The sequence below is a fragment of the Neoarius graeffei genome, chromosome 14 (assembly GCF_027579695.1).
Source record: "Neoarius graeffei isolate fNeoGra1 chromosome 14, fNeoGra1.pri, whole genome shotgun sequence".
In the NCBI taxonomy this organism is placed as follows: Eukaryota; Metazoa; Chordata; class Actinopteri; order Siluriformes; family Ariidae; genus Neoarius; species Neoarius graeffei.
The window spans coordinates 65,409,494-65,431,169 of NC_083582.1; the positions used below are offsets into that span (position 1 = coordinate 65,409,494).

At 40.0% G+C, this 21,676-nt stretch overlaps 1 protein-coding gene across 1 annotated transcript in view; it reads left to right on the forward strand.

The window, feature by feature from the left end:
* The first annotated feature begins 717 nt into the window (after positions 1-717).
* rnf213b (ring finger protein 213b) overlaps positions 718-21,676 on the forward strand; it is a 140,818-nt gene continuing 119,859 nt past the window's right edge. Inside the window, exons 1-6 of the mRNA XM_060940238.1 lie at positions 718-803; positions 11,419-12,109; positions 12,213-12,368; positions 16,575-16,744; positions 16,835-17,103; positions 17,202-17,437. Coding sequence (XP_060796221.1) covers positions 11,436-12,109; positions 12,213-12,368; positions 16,575-16,744; positions 16,835-17,103; positions 17,202-17,437 — 1,505 coding nt within the window. The 5' untranslated portion in view covers positions 718-803; positions 11,419-11,435. The remainder of the gene's footprint in view (positions 804-11,418; positions 12,110-12,212; positions 12,369-16,574; positions 16,745-16,834; positions 17,104-17,201; positions 17,438-21,676) is intronic.

The window sequence follows — 21,676 nt, forward strand, 5'->3', positions numbered from 1 at the left end:
GGCAAGGCCCTTAACTTTCTGACCCCAACTTTCTAACAAGCTGAGATACGCAAAGAAAATAGTTTCACTGTGCTGTTATGGATACGTGACATAAAGGCTGCTTCTTCTGGCCTCAGCCCCACTGAACACCTTTGGGATGAACTGTGAAATGGGATGTTCACCAAGCACATGAGGTGTCCACATACTTTTGGCCATATAGTTTACACTAAATACTTTAATAATTTCTTTACAAATTAAGCACATGAGCAAGGTGTTATGAAAGTGAAGCAGAACTTAATTTGCAAGTCTCTTTGCATTTTGCTCTTTGATTTGTATATGTACATAAACACTATATAACATCTTACACTGTGTTTCTCAAAGTGTTCTCATTCTCAAGTTCAGTTTGTTCAGTACAGCAGATCGAGCTGTTCCACTCAGTATCTGATAAAGATATTCAGTGATCTGTTCCACTCAGTATCTGATAAAGATATTCAGTGATCTGTTCCACTCAGTATCTGATAAAGATATTCAGTGATCTGTTCCACTCAGTATCTGATAAAGATATTCAGTGATCTGTTCCACTCAGTATCTGATAAAGATATTCAGTGATCTGTTCCACTCAGTATCTGATAAAGATATTCAGTGATCTTTGGAGCGTTGTGGCTGTGAGTGTTTCCTGAATAGAGAGTGAGAGAGACCGGAGGAGAAGGAAACGAAAGTGAAAGTGGACTGTGAGGCTCCGGAGGTTTCAGGAAGCTCGCTGTTTGTCGGACACAGCTGGGACTGAGCTGAGCGGCAGGCTGCAGGAGATCTGCTCCCCAGAGGTACAGTACAGCAGCGTGTGGTGTTACTGAGCTGAATCGAATCGGAGGGGTTTGGTTCTGAAGCTTGTGTTGGAGGGGTTTGGTTCTAAAGCTTGTGTTGGAGGGGTTTGGTTCTAAAGCTTGTGTTGGAGGGGTTTGGTTCTAAAGCTTGTGTTGGAGGGGTTTGGTTCTAAAGCTTGTGTTGGAGGGGTTTGGTTCTAAAGCTTGTGTTGGAGGGGTTTGGTTCTGAAGCTTGTGTTGGAGGGGTTTGGTTCTAAAGCTTGTGTTGGAGGGGTTTGGTTCTGAAGCTTGTGTTGGAGGGGTTTGGTTCTAAAGCTTGTGTTGGAGGGGTTTGGTTCTGAAGCTTGTGTTGGAGGGGTTTGGTTCTGAAGCTTGTGTTGGAGGGGTTTGGTTCTAAAGCTTGTGTTGGAGGGGTTTGCTTCTAAAGCTTGTGTGAGTGCAGAGTTGTGCAATGTCAGGTTTATAATGAGAGAGTTCAGAGTTACTGCTTCACCGGGTGTTTTTCTAAAGAACTGGTCAGTGTGTGAATGAGGATGCAGGTGTGGCTCAGTCTGGGTTAAAGTCCTCGATGATGATAAACATTTCTCTCTCAGTCACAAATTTAAACTTGCCAGATGTAAGACTGGCCACTGAAACGAAACTTAAGGGAAGAATATTTATTAACCCCATATTTACTGACCTGAGGAAAGCCGTTCTCTCTCTCTCTCTCTCTCTCTCTCTCTCTCTCTCTCTCTCTCTCCTGTCTGTCTGTCTGTCTGTCTGTCTGTCTTTCTCTCTGTCTTTCATTCTTTGTCTATTTGTTTCTCTCTCTCTCTCTCTCTCTCTCTCTCTCTCTCTCTCTCTCTCTCTCCTGTCTGTCTCGCTCTCCCTCCTGTCTGTCTTTCTCTCTGTCTTTCATTCTTTGTCTATTTGTTTTTCTCTCGTCACTCCCTTCTCTCTCTCTCTCTCTCTCTCTCTCTCTCTCTCTCTCTCTCTCTCATTCAGTCTGTCTTTGTTTCTCTCTCTCTCTCTCTCTCTCTCTCTCTCTCTCTCTCTCTCTCCTGTCTGTCTGTCTGTCTTTCTCTCTGTCTCTCATTCTTTGTCTATTTGTTTTTCTCTTGTCACTCCCTTCTCTCTCTCTCTCATTCTGTCTGTCTTTGTTTCTGTCTCTCTGTCTCTCTCTGTCTCTCATTCTGTCTGTCTGTTTCTCTCTCTCTCTCCCTCCTGTCTGTCTGTCTGTCTGTCTGTCTGTCTTTCTCTCTGTCTATTTGTTTTTCTCTCGTCACTCCCTTCTCTCTCTCTCTCTCTCTCTCTCTCTCTCTCTCTCTCATTCAGTCTGTCTTTGTTTCTCTCTCTCTCTCTCTCTCTCTCTCTCTCTCTCTCTCTCTCTCTCTCCTGTCTGTCTCTCTCTCCCTCCTGTCTGTCTTTCTCTCTGTCTTTCATTCTTTGTCTATTTGTTTTTCTCTCGTCACTCCCTTCTCTCTCTCTCTCTCTCTCTCTCTCTCATTCAGTCTGTCTTTGTTTCTCTCTCTCTCTCTCTCTCTCTCTCTCTCTCCTGTCTGTCTGTCTGTCTGTCTTTCTCTCTGTCTCTCATTCTTTGTCTATTTGTTTTTCTCTTGTCACTCCCTTCTCTCTCTCTCTCTCTCATTCTGTCTGTCTTTGTTTCTGTCTCTCTGTCTCTCTCTGTCTCTCATTCTGTCTGTCTGTTTCTCTCTCTCTCTCCCTCCTGTCTGTCTGTCTGTCTGTCTGTCTTTCTCTCTGTCTATTTGTTTTTCTCTCATCACTCCCTTCTCTCTCTCTCTCTCTCTCTCTCTCTCTCTCTCTCTCTCTCTCTCTCTCATTCTGTATGTCTTTGTCTCTCTCTCTCGCGCTCTCTCATTCTGTCTGTCTTTGTTTCTCTCTCTCTGTCTCTCTCATTCTGTCTGTCTGTTTCTCTCTCTCTCTCATTCTGTCTGTCTTTGTTTCTCTCTCTTTCTCTCTCTCCTGTCTGTCTGTCTGTCTGTCTTTCTCTCTGTCTCTCATTCTTTGTCTATTTGTTTTTCTCTCGTCACTCCCTTCTCTCTCTCTCTCTCTCTCTCTCTCTCTCTCATTCTGTCTGTCTTTGTTTCTCTTTCTCTGTCTCTCATTCTGTCTATCTTTGTCTCTCTCTGTCTTTCTCTCTGTCTCTCATTCTGTCTGTTTTTCTCTCATCACTCCTCTCTCTCTCTCTCTCTCTCTCTCATTCTGTCTGTCTTTGTTTCTCTCTCTCTCTCTCTCTCTCTCCCTCTCTCTCTCATATGTCTGTCTGTCTGTCTTTCTCTCTGTATCTCATTTTTTACAGAAGGGAGGAGAAAAAAATTAATCAGTAAGAGAGCATGGCACAGGGTGGTGTAGTGGTTAGCACTGTCGCCTCACAGCGTGAAGATTCCGGTGTAACAGGCCATAATATACCCCCAGTCCGGACTATACCTGGGGTTAAAGCGGCCTAGGCTAGATTATACCCCGGGTATGTTATGGCCTAGGCCAATTTATACTCTGGGGTATATTATAGCCTCAGCCAATTCATACCCCTCAGGCCAAATTATACCCCCATGATATCAGGAGTGTTGAGTGATATACACAAGAATTACTTAATTTTTCAGCATTTTATTGAGAATTCAGTTTTGTCAGGTAAGTTAAGTGAGAAAGCTAACCGACCTAAATCTTAAAACTCTGAACACATAGACTTTTATTAGTTCAACCAGAAAAACTTTAATCACTAAAAATATTAAACTTCCACAAAGATCAAAGATTACTGCCACACTTCTCAGTCGTGTTTACACATTAAAATAAAAGCACATATCCAAAACATTATAATGCAATTGTAACATAATGTTCAATTAATTTGACTATTCATAATATAATAAAACTCATAACGAACTGAAACTCCAACTTCTAAGACTGGCAAGTTCTAGCTACAATATAAATGCTCAAAGTTAAACACTGATAACAACATCAAAATGATCGTGCTTGTTTTCAAGATAAAGTGCATGTTCTGTTGTTGACTGCAGATTGAAGCTTGCGGGATAAGTCAACCAATCCATGGAGTCACCGACTTTTGAGTGGATAACGAGGTCGCAACTCAGTAGATTCGCTGTGGCCATGATTAGCACACACGTACACACACTGACACAAAGGACAAGACCTTTCAACCAGAGTGAATATAAATACAGAATGCCATATGATCTCTGTTAAATGGTCAAGTCCACTGATATAAATGAAAGGGTAGATCAGAATCAATGTATCAACAAACAAACACAGTGTGAAATAAATTGCAGATTTATTTGTTTAAAAAAATACTTAGATGTATACTAAATAAAGAAGATTACATTATGAAATGAAAAGTAAGGCCGGCTGCTATGCTCACTTTTAAGTAAAACCATCACTACATTGGCAGTGCGTCCCCCTCCACACACACTACATACACGCATGAACTATCTGAGCCTTATTACGTAGTTACAGTGCCAGCAGTGTGTTAACCCTTTGATGCAAAACATGGGTCAAAAGTGACCCAGGTGAGTTTTTATCTTCTATATCTTTGCAATAAATTAATTCCATCATTCAGTATTCAAGGCATTCCTCAATTAACTTGTTTTTGATCATCATACATCCTTATTTTATTTTTTCCTTTCTTACTTTTTGAATAAAAACCCTTTTTGTATCACTACCGTTCTAATGCACAACATGGGTCAAAAACGACCTGCATTCATGTTCCAGGTTATTTCATGTACGGCTGAGTGTTTCTATGATATACTTTTGAAATAAATTCATTTTGTCATTTACTTTTCCAAATATGCAGTAAATATCTTGTTTTTGTTTAGCACAAATCATCATTTTTATTTTTCCTTTCTTAAGTTGTGAACAAGCACAGCTTTTGTAATTCTACATCAAGTTTACACACATGGGTCAGAACCGACCCGCATGCATTTACTACAGCGTTTGGTGGGAACTGTGAATTGTGCTTGTGTCAGACGTTTCACAGCTCAGCACAGCGCCCTTTGCCCATCTAATACATGGAAGTAATGTTTTCAATTGTTCTAACATTACCTTAGAAAAAAATTGATTATGTTTAGGTTACCTTGAGAGTGAGGAGATTACTTGTCAGAAAGTTACAAGTAATTACTATTAGCTACCGAGCTGTTGACATATTCTACTTTAGTTAGCTAATTTTATTGTAGTTGGCTTAGCTAACTACATAGTTAATAAATAAGTAACTGGCCCCATTCACTGCTAAAGTAATTACTTGAAACAAATTATTATTATAGTATTAAGACATTTAATTTTAAATCACACTTGGATGACCCATGTGTAGTAATATAAAAAGTATTTTTGTTCATAAAGTAGGAAAGAAAAAAATTAAATTAATGATTTGTGGTAATTAAAAACAAGATATTTAAAGAATACTTGGAATATTCAATCATAAAATAAATTGATTTCAAAAGATAGAGCAAAGAAAAACTCAGTCAGCATGAAATAACCTGGAAAATGAATGCGGGTCATTTTTGACCCATGTTGTGCATTAGAAGGGGTGTGCATATGTTTTGCATCAAAGGGTTAAACAGTTGAGTCCACTGAAAAATGTGCAAGGAAGCTCAAGATGTTATATAAACATACTGTATTCCTTATATTGATTTCACAGACATCTATCCCCACCAATAGGATTTAACGTTGGCATCTCACTAGCTAGGGTCCTAGTAAAAATAGACTTTCCTAACTGTAATTTACAAAGATTTCAGTTTACAAACGATGACATGCACAAAATGAGAAAAACTTGGAAACAGGAACAGGAACCCGTTCGGTTCCCTCCGGGTTAAAAAGTGAGTATATACTATGTAAATACAATCAAATCCTCTTTACACAGAGGGGTATATTCTGTCCTGGAGGGGTATAGTCTGGCCTAGGCTATTTTACACCTTGGGTATGGTTTGGCCTAGGACAGTTTATCCCCTGGGGTATACTCTGGCCTGGGCCAAACTATACCCGGGTTTAATCTGGCTTGCTACACCCGGGTTTGAACCTCACAACCGATGGGGGTCTTTCTGTGTCTATGTGGGTTTCCTCCAGGTGCTCTGGGTCCTCCACAGTTCAAAGACATGCAGGTTAGGTAAAAAAATAAAAATAAAAAATACCCAGTCACTGGGGCTGCACAAGCCAGTGCATACTTAGCGCCGGCCCCAAGCCTGGATAGATTGGGGAGGGTTGCATCAGGAAGGGCATCGGGCTTAAAACCTATGCCAAATCAAATAAACTAACCACCCATTGGCATAATTAGTATGACTAAAAAGCAGTTAATGTGATCAAAGTTTAAAGAGAGGAAGATAAATGTTCATGGAAAAGATAAGTCTTTAACTGAGACTTGAAAGTAGAGAAAGAAAAGCAGTCACGGAGAGATTGAGGAAGAGAATTCTAGAGTTTGGGGGCAATGATACTGAAAGACCTGCCCCCCATGGTGGAAAGTCTGGTGCGTGGGACAGCACGTAAGTTGTAAACGGGTGAAACATCAAGGACTTTCTCAGCAGATTCATGTACTGCTCAAGGTGTAGTGTAATAGACTACAGCATTGCAGACTTGAACCCAAACCTCATTCACAGTGAGACCACAAACCCCGCTATCAAACCACTGCCAAACTGGACTGTACCTGAAACGATCACAGGAAAATACAGCACCATATCCCCATGCTCTCACACACTCATACCACTAGACCTGAAACCTCAGTGGACTGGATCCAAAATTAAAAACCAACATGGATAATAACATTATTAAATACATTAGACTATTTCCTGTCTACTAACTTTGACAACACTAGGTTTTTCTGATGTAAAAAAAATGAGACCACGATAAATAATTTCAAAACTTTTCCCACCTTTAATGTGACCTACAGTGCTGCTTGAAAGTTTGTGAACCCTTTAGAATGTGTTAGGACTTGGAACTATCTTGGCCTCTAGAGGCCGCTATTATATCTTTTGTCTTGTTATGTTTGTTTTGACAGCTAGAGGCCATTATTGTTTTGTTCGTTTTGACAGCCATGTGCTCCTTTGTTTTCATGTGCCTTTTGCCCCACCTGTTTTTTTATTTTCTGCCCTGCGTAGTTTCTTAATTACCTTGGGTATTTATACGTCCTCAGTTTGGTCTCTAGTTACTGAGTCTTTGTTCTGTTTATGGCTAGTCTCCTCTGTTCTGTGTACCTTTGCCTGTGTTTTTGGGATTTTGCTTTCTTGGGACTTTTTGGATTGTTTATTTGCCATTTTATATCTTCTGAGCGTTGGGATTTTTGCCTCTTCTTTCTTGGGACTTTTTGGACTGTTTATTTGCCAGTTTGTATCTTCTAAGTGTTGGGATTTTTGCCTCTTTTCTTGTTTTGGATTCTTGGACTTTGTACTTTTGGATGTTGTCCTTGCATCTCCTGTAAGTTTGGATTTTACTTTTTGTGGATTTTTGTTTGGACTTTTCTGATCTTCTGAGCGTTGGCAATAAACTTTTTTTTTTTTTTGTACTCTACTTTCGTCCCACTCCTCTGCACTTGAGTCATTCCCCTGGTGGCCTAGTGGGGGTTTGCTGGATTACCACACCAGCGACCTGGGTTTGATTCCCAGCAAAACCTAACAATGTTCTATGTTTCTGCATAATGACCTAAAACATCAGACTTTAACATGAATCCTAAAAGTAGATAAAAAGAACCCAGTTAAACAAATGAGACAAAAATATTAAACTTGGTCATTTATTGAAGAAATTGATCCAATATTACAAATCTGTGAGTGACAAAAGTATGTGAACCTTTGCTTTCAGTATCTGGTGTGACCCCCTTGTGCAGCAATAACTGCAACTAAATGTTTCCGGTAACTGTTGATCAGTCCTGCACACCGGCTTGGAGGAATTTTAGCCCATTCCGCTGTACAGAACCGCTTCAACTCTGGGATGTTGGTGGGTTTCCTCACATGAACTGCTCGCTTCAGGTCCTTCCACAACATTTTGATTGGATTAAGGTCAGGACTTTGACTTGGCCATTCCAAAACATTAACTTTTTATTCTTCTTTAACCATTCTTTGGTAGAACGACTTGTGTGCTTAGGGCCGTTGTCTTGCTGCATGACCCACCTTCTCTAGAGATTCAGTTCATGGACAGACGTCCTGACATTTTCCTTTAGAATTCGCTGGTATAATTCAGAATTCATTGTTCCATCAATGATGGCAAGCCGTCCTGGCCTAGATGCAGCAAAACAGGCCCAAACCATGATACTATCACCACCATGTTTCACAGATGGAATAAGGTTCTTATGCTGGAATGCAGTGTTTTTCCTTTCTCCAAACATAGCGCTACTCATTTAAACCAAAAAGTTCTATTTTGGTCTCATCTGTCCACAAAACATTTTTCCAGTAGCCTTCTGGCTTGTCCACATGATCTTTCGCAAACTGCAGATGAGCAGCAATGTTCTTTTTGGAGAGCAGTGGCTTTCTCCTTGCAACCCTGCCATGCACACCATTGTTGTTCAGTGTTCTCCTGATGGTGGATTCATTAACATTAGCCAATGTGAGAGAGGCCTTCAGTTGCTTAGAAGTTACCCTGGGGTCCTTTGTGACCTTGCTGACTATTACACACCTTGCTCTTGGAGTGATCTTTGTTGGTCGACCACTCCTGGGGAGGGTAACAATGGTCTTGAATTATCCTCCATTTGTACACAATCTGTCTGTGGATTGGTGCAGTCCAAACTCTTTAGAGATGGTTTTGTAACCTTTTCCAGCCTGATGAGCATCAACAATGCTTTTTATGAGGTCCTCAGAAATCTTCCTTCGTGCCATGATACACTTCCACAAACGTGTTGTGAAGATCAGACTTTGATAGATCCCTGTTCTTTAAATAAAACAGGATGCCCACTCACACCTGATTGTCATCCCATTGATTGAAAACACCTGACTCTAATTTCACCTTCAAATCAACTCCTAGAGGTTCACATAATTTTGCCACTCACAGATATGTAATATTGGATCATTTGCCTCAATAAATAAATGACCAAGTGTAATATTTTTGTCTCATTTGTTTAACTGGGTTCTCTTGATCTACTTTTAGGACTTGTGTGAAAATCTGATGATGTTTTAGGTCATATTTATGCAGAAATATAGAAAATTCTAAAGGGTTCAAAAACATTCAAGCACCACTGTATAACCTGTACAATTAAATTGAAAACAAAGAAATCTGTTCAGGGGAAAAACATTAAAAAAAAAAACATACAATAAGCTGGTTGCATAAGTGTGCACACCCTTAAACTAATACTTTGTTGAAGCACCTTTTGATTTAATTATAGCATTCATTTTTTGGGGGTCGGAGTCTATCAGCCTGCCACATCTATACTTGGCAATATTTGCCCACTCTTCCTTGCAAAAACGCTTCAAATCTGTCAGATTGCGAGGGCGTCTCTTGTGTACAGCCCTCTTCAGGTCACCCCACAGATTTTCAATTGGATTTAGGTCTGGGCTCTGGCTGGGCCGTTCCAAAACTTTTTGGGGTCATTGTTGTGCTGAAAGATGAAATTCCTCTTCATCTTCAGCTTTCTAGCAGACACCTGAAGGTTTTGGGCCAAAATTGACAGGTATTTAGAACTGTTTATAATTCCCTCCACCTTGACTAAAGCCCCTGTTCCAGCTGAAGAAAAACAACCCCAAGACATGATGCTGCCACCACCATGCTTCACCGTGGGTATGGTGTTCTTTTGGTGATGCGCAGTGTTGTTTTTGCGCCAAACATACCTTTTGGAATTGTGGCCAAAAAGTTCAACCTTGGGTTTCATCAGACCATAACACATTTTCCCACATGCTTTTGGGAGAGTTGATGTATTTTTTTTGCAAAATTTTTCTTTGCCTCTACCTCATAGTTCAGACATATGGAGAATACGGGAGATTGTTGTCACATGTAGTACACAACCAGTACTTGCCAGAAATTCCTGCAGCTCCTTCAGTGTTGCTGTCGGCCTCTCGGCAGCCTCCCTGACCAGTTCTCGTCTTGTCTTTTCATCAATTTTGGAGGGACATCCAGTTCTCTGAAATGTCACTGTTGTCCCATATTTTCTCCACTTCTTGATGACGGTCTTCACTGTGCTCCATGGTATATCTAATGCCGTGGAAATGTTTTTGTACCCTTCTCCTGACTGATACCTTTCAACAATGAGATCCCTTTGGTGCTTTGTAAGCTCTCTGTGAACCCTGGCTTTTGCTGGAGGAGGCAACTGAGTAAATGTCTGAACTTTATTTGGGGTTAATCAGAGTCATTTTAATTGATGGCAGGTGTGAACCCAAAAAGACTGAATGCTGTAATTAAATCAAAAGGTGCTTCAACAAAGTATTAGTTTAAGGGTGTGCATATTTATGCAACCAGCTTATTGTACATTTTTTATTTTTTATGTTTTTCCCCCGAACAGATTTGTTTGTTTTTCAATTGAATTGTACAGGTTATAGGTCACATTAAAGGTGGGAAAAGTTTCGAAATTATTTATCATGGTCTCATTTTTTACATCAGAAAAACCTCATTATCATTTAAAGGAACAGGCACTCAAATCAGCCGTTTTAGACGGTGAGAAGGGAGCTGTGGTGCTTTATCCTTGTGGTATTTTGACCAAAGCATGTCACAAACATTTCATTAAGACCTCAGGGACAGTGCCAACTTGTGGAAAAGGAGGATAATATATTATCTGTAAAACAGTCATGCCGGGCGGCACGGTGGTGTAGTGGTTAGCGTTGTCGCCTCACAGCAAGAAGGTCCTGGGTTCGAGCCCCGGGGCCGGCAAGGGCCTTTCTGTGCGGAGTTTGCATGTTGTCTGCGTGGGTTTCCTCCAGGTGCTCCGGTTTCCCCCACAGTCCAAAGACATGCAGGTTAGGTTAACTGGTGACTCTAAATTGACCGTAGGTGTGAGTGTGAATGGTTGTCTGTGTCTATGTGTCAGCCCTGTGATGACCTGGCGACTTGTCCAGGGTGTACCCCGCCTTTCGCCCGTAGTCAGCTGGGATAGGCTCCAGCTTGCCTGCGACCCTGTAGAAGGATAAAGTGGCTAGAGATAATGAGATGAGGCAGTCATGCCAACAGAGCACACTATGAACTTGAAATTGAACTTCAGCACTATTTATTTTTCTTGGACGCTGTAGTAAAGGCATTGCATTGCTGGGACACCTTGTTGGTGTCATGGGACAAGGCACTGTTGCAGTGTTTTCCACAGGTCTGATGTAAAAAGGAGTGGACAGGTTGTGCTGGTGAGATGATGTTGTGGTTTGGAGCAATTCATTTAATTAAAAAAAAAGCAAAGCTGTTGTACCACCACCGCATAGCTGAATTGTCCACTATGTAGATTATACTGTATATGATCAGTGATGGTGAATAAATTGGCCACCAAGTGATGGTTTTAAATATTAAAACAGTGAAAATTTTTCATAGACAAATCCACAATGCTTCAGAATTGATGGGAGCCTGAGATTTCTCTTGCCTTCCATGAAAAACACATTAAAACTGATAGGGTTTGCAAGTTTAAATTCAGTCCCACTTTTATTTTATGAACTTTATTTAGTTTTGCATCATCTAAATTGAAATGTATTCACTGTTTCCATTCTTTCCCATTGCATATGTAACTTAAAACAAGCTTGAAAGAATTTAAAAATGAAGAGGAAAAGGTCAAAGAAAGACAGAAGTCAAGGATTTGACAAAGAAAGCTCGAGGAACGACCACAGGAAAGAAAGACGGAAGAAGACCAAAAAATCAGCAAGTGGGGGCAGAGCCGCATCCCCACCCCAGTTTCAGAGCCAACATGAAGATACTGTTACTGCGCCAATGAACCAGAGTGAACGCCAGCCTGATCAGGGTTGTGCCAGTATCCCAGGGCCTGTGCCAGGAAAAGTGAATGCTCAAACTCAAACAATATCAAATACAGAAAGCAGACATACCCAGACTGAGTCTGTCAATCACAAGTCATGTCACACACAAACCGAGTCAGATCCCAAGTGTGAAGCCACAATTCAAGGCCAGAAGAAGACGGAAAATGATTCACCCAAGACGAATGAAGAAAAGGGTGCTGACGATTCCATGTCAACACCTCCTGATCCTGGAGAGGACAAGAAGGAAGGAACAACTACACCATCGAGCTGTGAAGAAGTGAAGGAGGAGGACATCAAGAACAAGAAAGGAAAAGATCCGCAAGATTCCTCTAACCCCAAATCTACAGAAACCAAACCAAAGTCTTATGCTGAAGCAGCATCAGGCAAAGACTCGAAGGAAAAAACCAACCAGACAGCGGCAGAACAGGAGGGTAAAACCCACGACAAAGCAGCACAGAGGTAGGCTTCATAAACTTCATTTTCATCACTTTGGATTATTTGTAAGCTTTAAAATGCCCTCTAAGAGAAAATGACAGATATCTAACACTTTTCATTCTATTAGAAAAACTTCCCCAGTGAGAGGACCAACTGAGGAACCAGTCTTCACATTTTATGTGTACTTAGTAATGGACAAACGCTTCAAGTTTGACAGACAAAAGGACAAACTTCTGTTCTGTTATGAAAATGGTTGGAATGAATTGGAAATAATCCTGTTCAAGTGAGTTTCCTTTTATAATGTATGCAGGTTGTTTACTAATTTTGTCATAAGTCAGTCTAGTTCAGATTGTATTTTTCTGTTTTACACTTTTTTCACTCTGACACAAAATTTGGAGGAATGTAAATTACAGGTTCTCCTGAATCAAATTTGTTGTATTATAGCAGACAAAAGTAGAGTAATGCTGTAGGGTAATTGTAGGAGCATTTATTGTATTTATTTGATGTAGCAGTTGACAAGCAGGGTGGCACGGTGGTGTAGTGGTTAGCACTTTCACATCACAGCAAAAAGGTTCTGGGTTTGAGCCCAGCAGCCGACGGGGGCCTTTCTGTGTGGAGTTTGCATGTTCTCACCGGGTGCTCTGGTTTCCCCCCCACAGAGGTGGACAGTAATGAAGTACATTTACTTGAGTACTGTACTTAAGTACACTTTTTGAGTACTTGTACTTTACTTGAGTATTAATTTTTTTGGCAACTTATGACTTTAACTTCACTACATTTGAAAGACAAATATCGTACTTTTTACTCCGCTACATTTCTATCAAGGTCCTCATTACTCATTACTATAAAGCAGCTTTGAAAGTGGATGTTCTTTTTTCTTTTCTTTTCTAAAACGTGATTGTTTTTTTCGCAGGTGACACTGAGACAGCCTGTCAGTAATCACTAGGGTCACGTCATGTCCATAGACTGTATAAAATCAAGTTCAATGATTTCTCAACAGCATCATTTGAACATGATCAATTGATGGCAGAATGGTAGGAGGCGGTTCTTCTGGGGAATGAACGCACTCATGGCTATACACTGAAAAAAATTAAACATTGGCTCAAATTAAAAAAATTGAGGTAATCGATCACACCTAATATTGTAGTGTTATACAATATAAATAATTCATTTGATTTGACCTGAAATATTTAACTTCATGTAAACCAATTTCTGATGGTTGAACCAAAGCAATTATTTCAGATTTTCCTAAATTAAAATAAATACATTGGGGTTTTTTTAAAGATTTTTTGGGGGCTTTTTTCACCTTTATTGGATAGGATAGTGTAGAGCAGTGGCGGCTGGTAGTCTTTCAAACAGGGGAGGCTGGTCGGTTACGATATTTCCAGATTTTAAAAGAGAAAACACATAAATTTTGCCCATACTCTTGCCTCTGATCTGGCTGATTGTTGGCAGGGTCACAAACTGTGAAATAACAGGTTCTTTTGGCCCTTTAGCCTACTGTCCAATATACATGATGGTGGTGTTGGGGGGGTATATTTTAACATTTTATATTTTAAAATTGTAGCATGTTGTTTAAAAATTGACCTCGGCTGTGTTTTTGTTTAAAAATGTTTTCCAATTTGTAGCGGTGTTTAATTCATATCCAGAAAAACATATATTCCAATATAATATACTCAGCATAAACATTTTAAATAGATTCTATATTTTTGGTCCATCCATGACATATTACTAAAGTAGCCTATTTACTGTTGTTGATGTGGGTCACTTGCTGTTAGCCAATTCACTTTCTCATACCAGGAGAGCTGAAAGGAACGAGTATTATTCCCTACCTTTTTCACCAAGTCAATTTGAGGCGTTGGTCTACCCTGCTCTTTAATTTTAATTTTTTCCTCGAAAGGAAGACTGGCAAATGGCTTCGCCAAAATTAAATCAGCAATGCTTGGCATCCGTGCGCAGCTTTCTTGCTAGCTGACTAGCCCCCTCAAGTTCAAGTTCAGTCACTCAAATAAACAAAATTTCTGGAACTAAGATAGCAAACTTGACAACACTATATTTACACTTTATTTACAATGAAAATATATACAAACTAAAAAAAGCTGGTAGAAACCGTATGTAATGAATGAAATCGAAATGTAAGCCAATCTCTTACAATACACCACAGCACTTGCGAATCCGCATGGGACTGAACTGATGTTGCCAGATACTGCTGATGTTATCCAGCCCAAAATATGTTCAAAACCCGCCAAAATGCACTTAAAACCGCCCAATTGGGCGGGAAATCACCCAATTTGGCAACACTGTCCGCTGCCTGTCTATAGTTGAAACGAGCTGTCAATCAAAGAAAATATCCGGCCGCTTTCACCAATCACCAGTCTCCTCGCGGAAACTGCCATGTCCCTCCCATGTGAGGCTCGGAGTCCGTGGGCAGGCATTTTCGCAGTATTTGTCCAATAACCATCTTGCATTTTGATATTGAAAAGCGCAGAGCTCCCAAATGCCGTTGAAATCCATTGAGGCTGGGAGTCCGTGAGACTCCGTGGGCGGGCGTTTTCGCAGTATTTGTCCAATAATCGTCTTGCATTTTGAGATTGACAAGCACATAGCTCCCAATCCACTGAGGCTGGGCTGCATCGCGCTGTCACGAGGGGGAAAAACTCACGCACACATTAGGCGAACTGGGGAAAGTTATAACAGAATGATTTCGCACTGTAGTTGGGTTGAGCACATATATTTCTATGATTCTGGATCTGAAATAGCAATGTTATAAGGTCGGCTATAACATAAGCCTAGCGCAATTCATCCTACACAATGTTTGTCATTTTTAGAGGAGGCTGAGCCTCCCTCGTTGTCTTAGAGCAATCGCCCGTGGTGTAGAGACAGGAAATGAGTTGGAGAGAGAGACGGGGAGGGATTGGGAAATGACCTCAGGTCGGAATTGAACCCGGGTCCCCGGATTTATGGTATGGTGCCTTAGTCGACTGAGCCATGGTGCCTCCAAATACAATGGTGCCCCCAAATACAATGGTTTTATTACTTAATGTAAATAATCTTTGTTAAACCTGAATATTTTAAATTCATTTAAACACCTTTTGAATATGGGAGCAAACTATTTTTTTTTATTCACTGGAATGAAAACAAATACATTAAATGAACAACAGCTTTGTTTCACTTTTTTCAGTGTAGCTAGAACCCACGTTACAGTTTTCTGAAAGGTTTAAAGATTTTTTTCGTTTTAAATGTTTGCTTTGCTTGCCTAAAACGGAGTATGTCACGGCCTACAAAAACTTGCCAAATAAACAAAATGTAAAAATCTTTATTTTCGAGTAACGTTAGCTACTCAATATGATTTCGAGTTTGAAAAGATTTTGCTAGCATGTCAGATGGAGCTTCATTGACTAGCTAGCTTAACATTCAACCACCATGATGGCACAGGCAGCTTCATACTGTATGTGCATGAATACATACACTTGCGTGCGTGCACGTGAGACCTGTGAGATGGACAGTATTGTACTAGTCAGTCACAACAAATTGCTGGAATTTTTTGCTTTGATGTCAGATGATGGTCTTGCATTTTTTTTTTGTCTGTTGGGCAGTTATTAAGCTTGAAGTGTGGACTTGGGTTTGAAGCAGGTTGGATTGTCATTTTTATTTTCTGAGCAAGCTGCATTTACAACTATTCCACTGTCTTTCTGATGAATATAGAAGAAGAAGAAGAAGAAGAAACTTCTTCTTCTTCTTCTACATGTGTGCACACACTGCCAGAGCTGGGTCAGAACACTACCATGCTGCTTTGTGAGGGTGGGGAGGAGGGTTACAATTTAAAAAAAATGACAATGACTGGGGGTTTTTTTCAGTTCAGTTGTGTTTCATTTTCTAACATTCTACCAGGCGTTTATTCTACAGGTTCTACAAGTTAGTCAGTAAATCCAGTCGGTTGCTTCAGAGGCATTAGGTTTCGTCAGTGTTGTGGCAATAATACAACAATGCGTTGACAGAAAATGTACTTTTAATACTTAAGTATTTTTAAAATCAAGTACTTCAATACTTTAACTTAAGTAAAAATTTGACTGTACAACTTTCACTTGTATCGGAGTAACATTTGACCAGTGGGATCTGTACTTTGACTTAAGTAATGAAGTTGGGTACTTTGTCCACCTCTGCCCCCACAGTCCAAAGACATGCAGGTTAGGTTAACTGGTGACACTAAATTGACCGTAGGTGTGAATGTGAGTGTGAATGGTTGTTTGTCTCTATGTGTCAGATGATCTGGCGACTTGTCCAGGGTGTACCCCGCCTCTCGCCCATAGTCAGCTGGGATAGGCTCCAGCTTGCCCACGACCCTGCGCAGGATAAGCAGCTAAAGATAATAGATGGAATTGACAAGCAGGCCACATACCAAATACTGTACTCTATATAAATAGAATTCTTCATTGGTGGTGGTCTTGGTTTGTGTTGATACTTATATTTTGTTTCCCCTGGGTAATAGGAGCATGAATAAGGATGGCTATTTAATTGAGGCAAAATTCTCTGTTGATAAACATTATGTGAAGAGTGGTAGCACGGTATCATATTGCTATGCAGTGCAGCAACAAGATGAGAGAATAATGGAAATTGCCACAAGATGCCTCCAGATTTCTTTTGATCACTCAGTAAAAGGTAGGAAGATTGTGTCATTCATTCATCCGTTCATTCATTTATTGCACTTGGTCATTATTTGAACTATTTATTGACTTTTTTACTGTCTAGAAATGCACCTTTTTGAGGCCCATATGAGTCGTTCAGGAAATTTTAAGGATTGGCTGAAGAGCTGGATCAAATCTGCAGATAAAGTCATATCGGAGGCCTGGCACAATTCTGCATATTTACTGCTGAACAGATTGTTTGAGAAATGGGAACCATCAAACCAGGAGGCCATGAAGACATTCACACAACTCTTAATTGAATATCAGTGGTGTTTTCATATTGCCAATCAGCGGATATTTTACCCTAATGATTTGCGTGCTCCTTTTATAGAGGTCAGTGAAAACTTTTGATTCCATAATAATAATAATAATAAAAATAATAATTTTTGAGAAACTGTTGCACATCTTCAGCTCCTGATTCTCTGCTGTAGGTGTCTGCATTAGTAGCAAAGAAACTGGTTAGCATACTGGATGCTGAAGAAAGCCCATCAGAGAGCTCAACTAATGTTGGCCCTCTTGCAGTAGGCCTCTCAGTGTTCCAGGTGACCTGCAGATGTAAGATCAGTCTTGGGATTAAAGCCTGGGGTGTGCTGTGTCAGCTGGTCTCATCTGCTCCTGCCCTCAGACAAATACAAGAAATCCAAAGTTCCTTTCCAACACTGACATAGTAAGTATAAAACAGTGAGTTCAAGAGAACCTGGTTGAAATGAAAAATTTACAACAGCAACAACAACACTACTACTACTAATAATAATAGGCGTAGTGGTTAGCGCTGTTATCTCACAGCAAGAAGGTTCTGGGTTTGAGCCCAGTAGTTGACAAGGGCCTTTCTGTGCGGAGTTTACATGTTCTCCCCATGTCTGTATGGGTTTCCTCTGGGTGCTCTGGTTTCCCCCACAATCCAAAGACATGCAGATTAGGTTAACTGGTGACTCTAAATTGACCGTAGGTGTGAACGGTTGTGTCTCTCTATTGCCGCTTATACATATTTATTTATATAAATAAATATGTATAAGCGGCAATAGAGAGACACATATTATATTTATTTATATAAATAAATATACATATTTATTTATAATACGATATATTATCCAGAAACAAACAGATAATGTATTCTAAACACATAAAATACAATTTTTTTAGGGTAGTTGGGTGGGACTAGGGTGGCACGGTGGTGTAGTGCAGTGTTTCCCAACCTTTCTTGAGCCACGGCACATATTTTACATTTGAAAAATCCCACGGCACACCACCAAACAAAAATATCACAAAAAAAAAAAAATATATATATATATATATATATATATATATATATATGTATATATATATATATATATATATATGTGTGTGTGTATATACATATGTGTTTTGGCCAATTACGTACATTGTAGATAACACGTATTCTACCACGAGACTTAGCGAGACTAAAGAAGGCGAAAATGTAAACATGTAACATCGTCGTAGGAATGAATTACGCTTGAGTATCACGAAGGAACGTACCCCAACCCCCCTCAATAAATGAAAAAAAAATCTCAACGGATTTGGCATAATATAAAAAGGTCGATTTTTACTCAGAAAAAGCGGAAATCCGCCGAAAAGCAGAAAACTCTCATCCTTGCTATCGCTATCACCGCTATCACACCTGAAGCATTACTAATTCTATTGTTTGAATGGCAACAGGTAGATACACAGGTTAATTAGCTACCTGCTGCCATCTATTGGAAGAGTATTTAATTGTTCTGCCAGTCACTATACGTCGCTGGCATAGACGAACGAAGACAAATTATTTGCAGTAAATAAATAATTTTCGGAACAATTAAGTGAAATTGGATAATGTCCCACGGTACACCTGATGATCTCTCACGGCACACTAATGTGCCGCGGCACAGTGGTTGGGAATCACTGATATAGAGATTCATATACAGTAACATTTTATATGAATGGTACTGACATTTACTCATTTGACTGACACTGATATCCATGGTGACTTACAGTTGAGATCATATATCAGTGTGCAGTTTAGGGAACATAAAGCCTTGCTAAATGGCCCAATAGTGGTAGTTTGGCAATGCTGAGATTTGAACTTAATCACCAAGCCACCACTGCTGAGCATGCATACTTTATAAAACAATGCTGAAGAATTCATAATAGTTTTAAGTCTAGTGTGGGGACATTATAAGAGAGAAAATAAAACCTTAATGTTAATGTTCATAGTTCAACTGATCGACACTAGACAGATTTCCATTAACCTGCTTAATTCCCAATTTGAAAATGTGAATTTAAAAAATGAGCAATGGAAACATGTGAATTTAAAAAAATAAACTCAAATATCATAAAAAACGTTTATATGGTTGCATGAGGTAGATTTTCACGACTCGACAAAGCAATATTTCGCAAAATTGAAATCAAGTCAAAGTCCTTCCCGCACCATTCATGGCGTGTTTGGCAGTGCTGAGCTCTGTTTTGTAGCCCTCGGCCTCTCGCCTATACAGGTAGTCGTCGACTTACGACCTATGCGACTTACAACCGATCGACTTTACGACCGTCTGGTTATGACTGGCATAGATTTACATAGAAGACTAGATGCCTCGTCCCCGTTGCCCGTCAACGAAGTCGAACGTCCGCACATGGCGGCCATCTTACCTCAGACAGCTGGCTTACCCATTACATTGTGTTGGTAGCGATATGTACTTTTCAGATGACCGTAACTTCCTCAAATTTCAATCGATATTCAAACGGTTTGGTTTGTTATATAAAAAAAAACAAATGGAAGTATGTATTTATGATATTAATGATGAATAATCATTTTATGTTTTAAAAAAATACGCATAGCTTGGTGAAAATATTTCAGTATACTACAGACTGTAAGACAGGATGCATGCTGAAATTCCTATGCTGTGAGAAGCCTAACACTGCATACTTATGGATAACTGCGGCCTTAGGACAAATAACCATACAATTTATTTCCAATTTTTTAGTGAAAATATTTTTACATGTGATAGGGCCGTAGGGGAAGCTAAAGTTAAATAAACAGCTTACTCACTTCTGAAACTTCAGAAATACTTCATCCACCTCAAAAACCTAATGCACTCACAGCATAGCATAATAACAAATGTAAACTCACATCATAGCATAATAACAAATGCACTGCCCGAGTAAGTAATAGTATAAAACAGTGACAGCGACTCACGGTAGTTTGTGCCAAAAAAAAGCATTTAATTAATCACATGTGGTTATACTTCCAAGGATAAAAAGATATCTTTACATTTACAAAAAGAACATTCAAAGCTGATTATCATGTCAAAGTCAATATATGTTAGCACAGAAGATTGAAATTTCATTTGACTAGGCTCCAATGTGCAGTTAAAATAAAACTAAACATACTGATATAAACATCTACAATTAAAACACACACAGACACACACATCATCTTGTCATCAAAGTCAGTACTTTGATTTCCTGTAAATCATAATGTGAGTGCTGGGCTGTGCTGTGCTTGCGTAAGTCTTCATACCACTTGTCTGTGGTAATATGGCCGCCCTGTGTGGACGTTCTGGAATACGCGGTGAGGAATCTAGTCTTCTATGTAAATCTATGATGACTGGCAAGTGTTTCCCAGCTGAGCTAGCTGAGCGTACGACAGTTTCCGGCCCAGCTCCCGGCAGCGCCTCTCGCCGCGTACAACAGTTTCCGCCCCAGCTCCCGGCAGCGCCCAGCATCCAGCCAGTGTTGCCAGATACTGCTGACGGTTTCCAGCCCAAAATATGTTCAAAACCCCCCAAAATGTGAGTTTTTAAGCCGTACGCGCTGCGTACGGCTTAACCAGATCTTGTGCTATAACATGCGCAGCTGGTAATCAAAGTAACTTTCACTTTTCTGTTCTGTTACAGTACACTGTTCTGTGTCCAATGCCCAAAATGAAAAGTTAGTTTTCAACTGTTCAGCTAAAAAAAAGTTATTAAAACGATTGTGTTGTTGAAATGATGTGTTTGCAATTTATTTATAATCAAAAACTGATACAGGTGCAGTGCCGTATTAAGCCAATGCGGTGCCCCTGGGCACTATACCTCAAGTGCCCCCCCACCACCACCACCCTGCGCGCACGCATTCAGTAACCTCCTGCACACACTCACAAACCTTGCCCTTTGCTGTCAAAAATAGTAGCATATACATAAACAATAGTACACATAAACAAGGTCATTCTTCCTCATTGAAAATTTATTAAGTAGGCTACATCAGCCCATCAAATTCACTGAAAACAACCAACGATATGCACGTAGGCATATTGAAATGTCTTATTCAAAAATGAGCAGCATATATTTGTATGTCTCAATAAAAACCTTCAAAGCATCCATACTCTATTCTATCCATATTGAAATGTCTCAATTCAAAATGTGTATCAATTCAAACAGCATCAGCAATTTAAACAGCATCCATCTATATACAATACAGCATATTCAAATGTGTCAATTCAAAATGTGCATCAATTAAAATAGCATCGATCTAGGCAACATATTTAAATGTCTCAATTCGAAATATAAATTCAAATAACATCCAGTATGGCATATTCAGATGTACAATGTACATATGTGTATCAATTCAAAGAGTATCTGGCTTAAAGTGGCTTCGCACATATCCTCCTCCCCGGGGTCTCCCTCGCTCCCATCTTCCTCAAGGGGATCCTTGTCGTCGCCGACCCCTCGGCTAACACTGGCTGTGGTTGTAGCATCTCCCCGGCTAGTGCTAGCAGGGCCATCTCCCTCACTAGCATCGCTGATTTCACTAGCTTCGGCTTCAGCGCTGGTAGTGACAGCAGTTGTCGATGTTTTTATAAAAAAAACGATCTAACACTGGAACATTTTTACGTTGTAATTGCAGCTACACGCTTGGAGTCTTTCTCTTTTTTTAA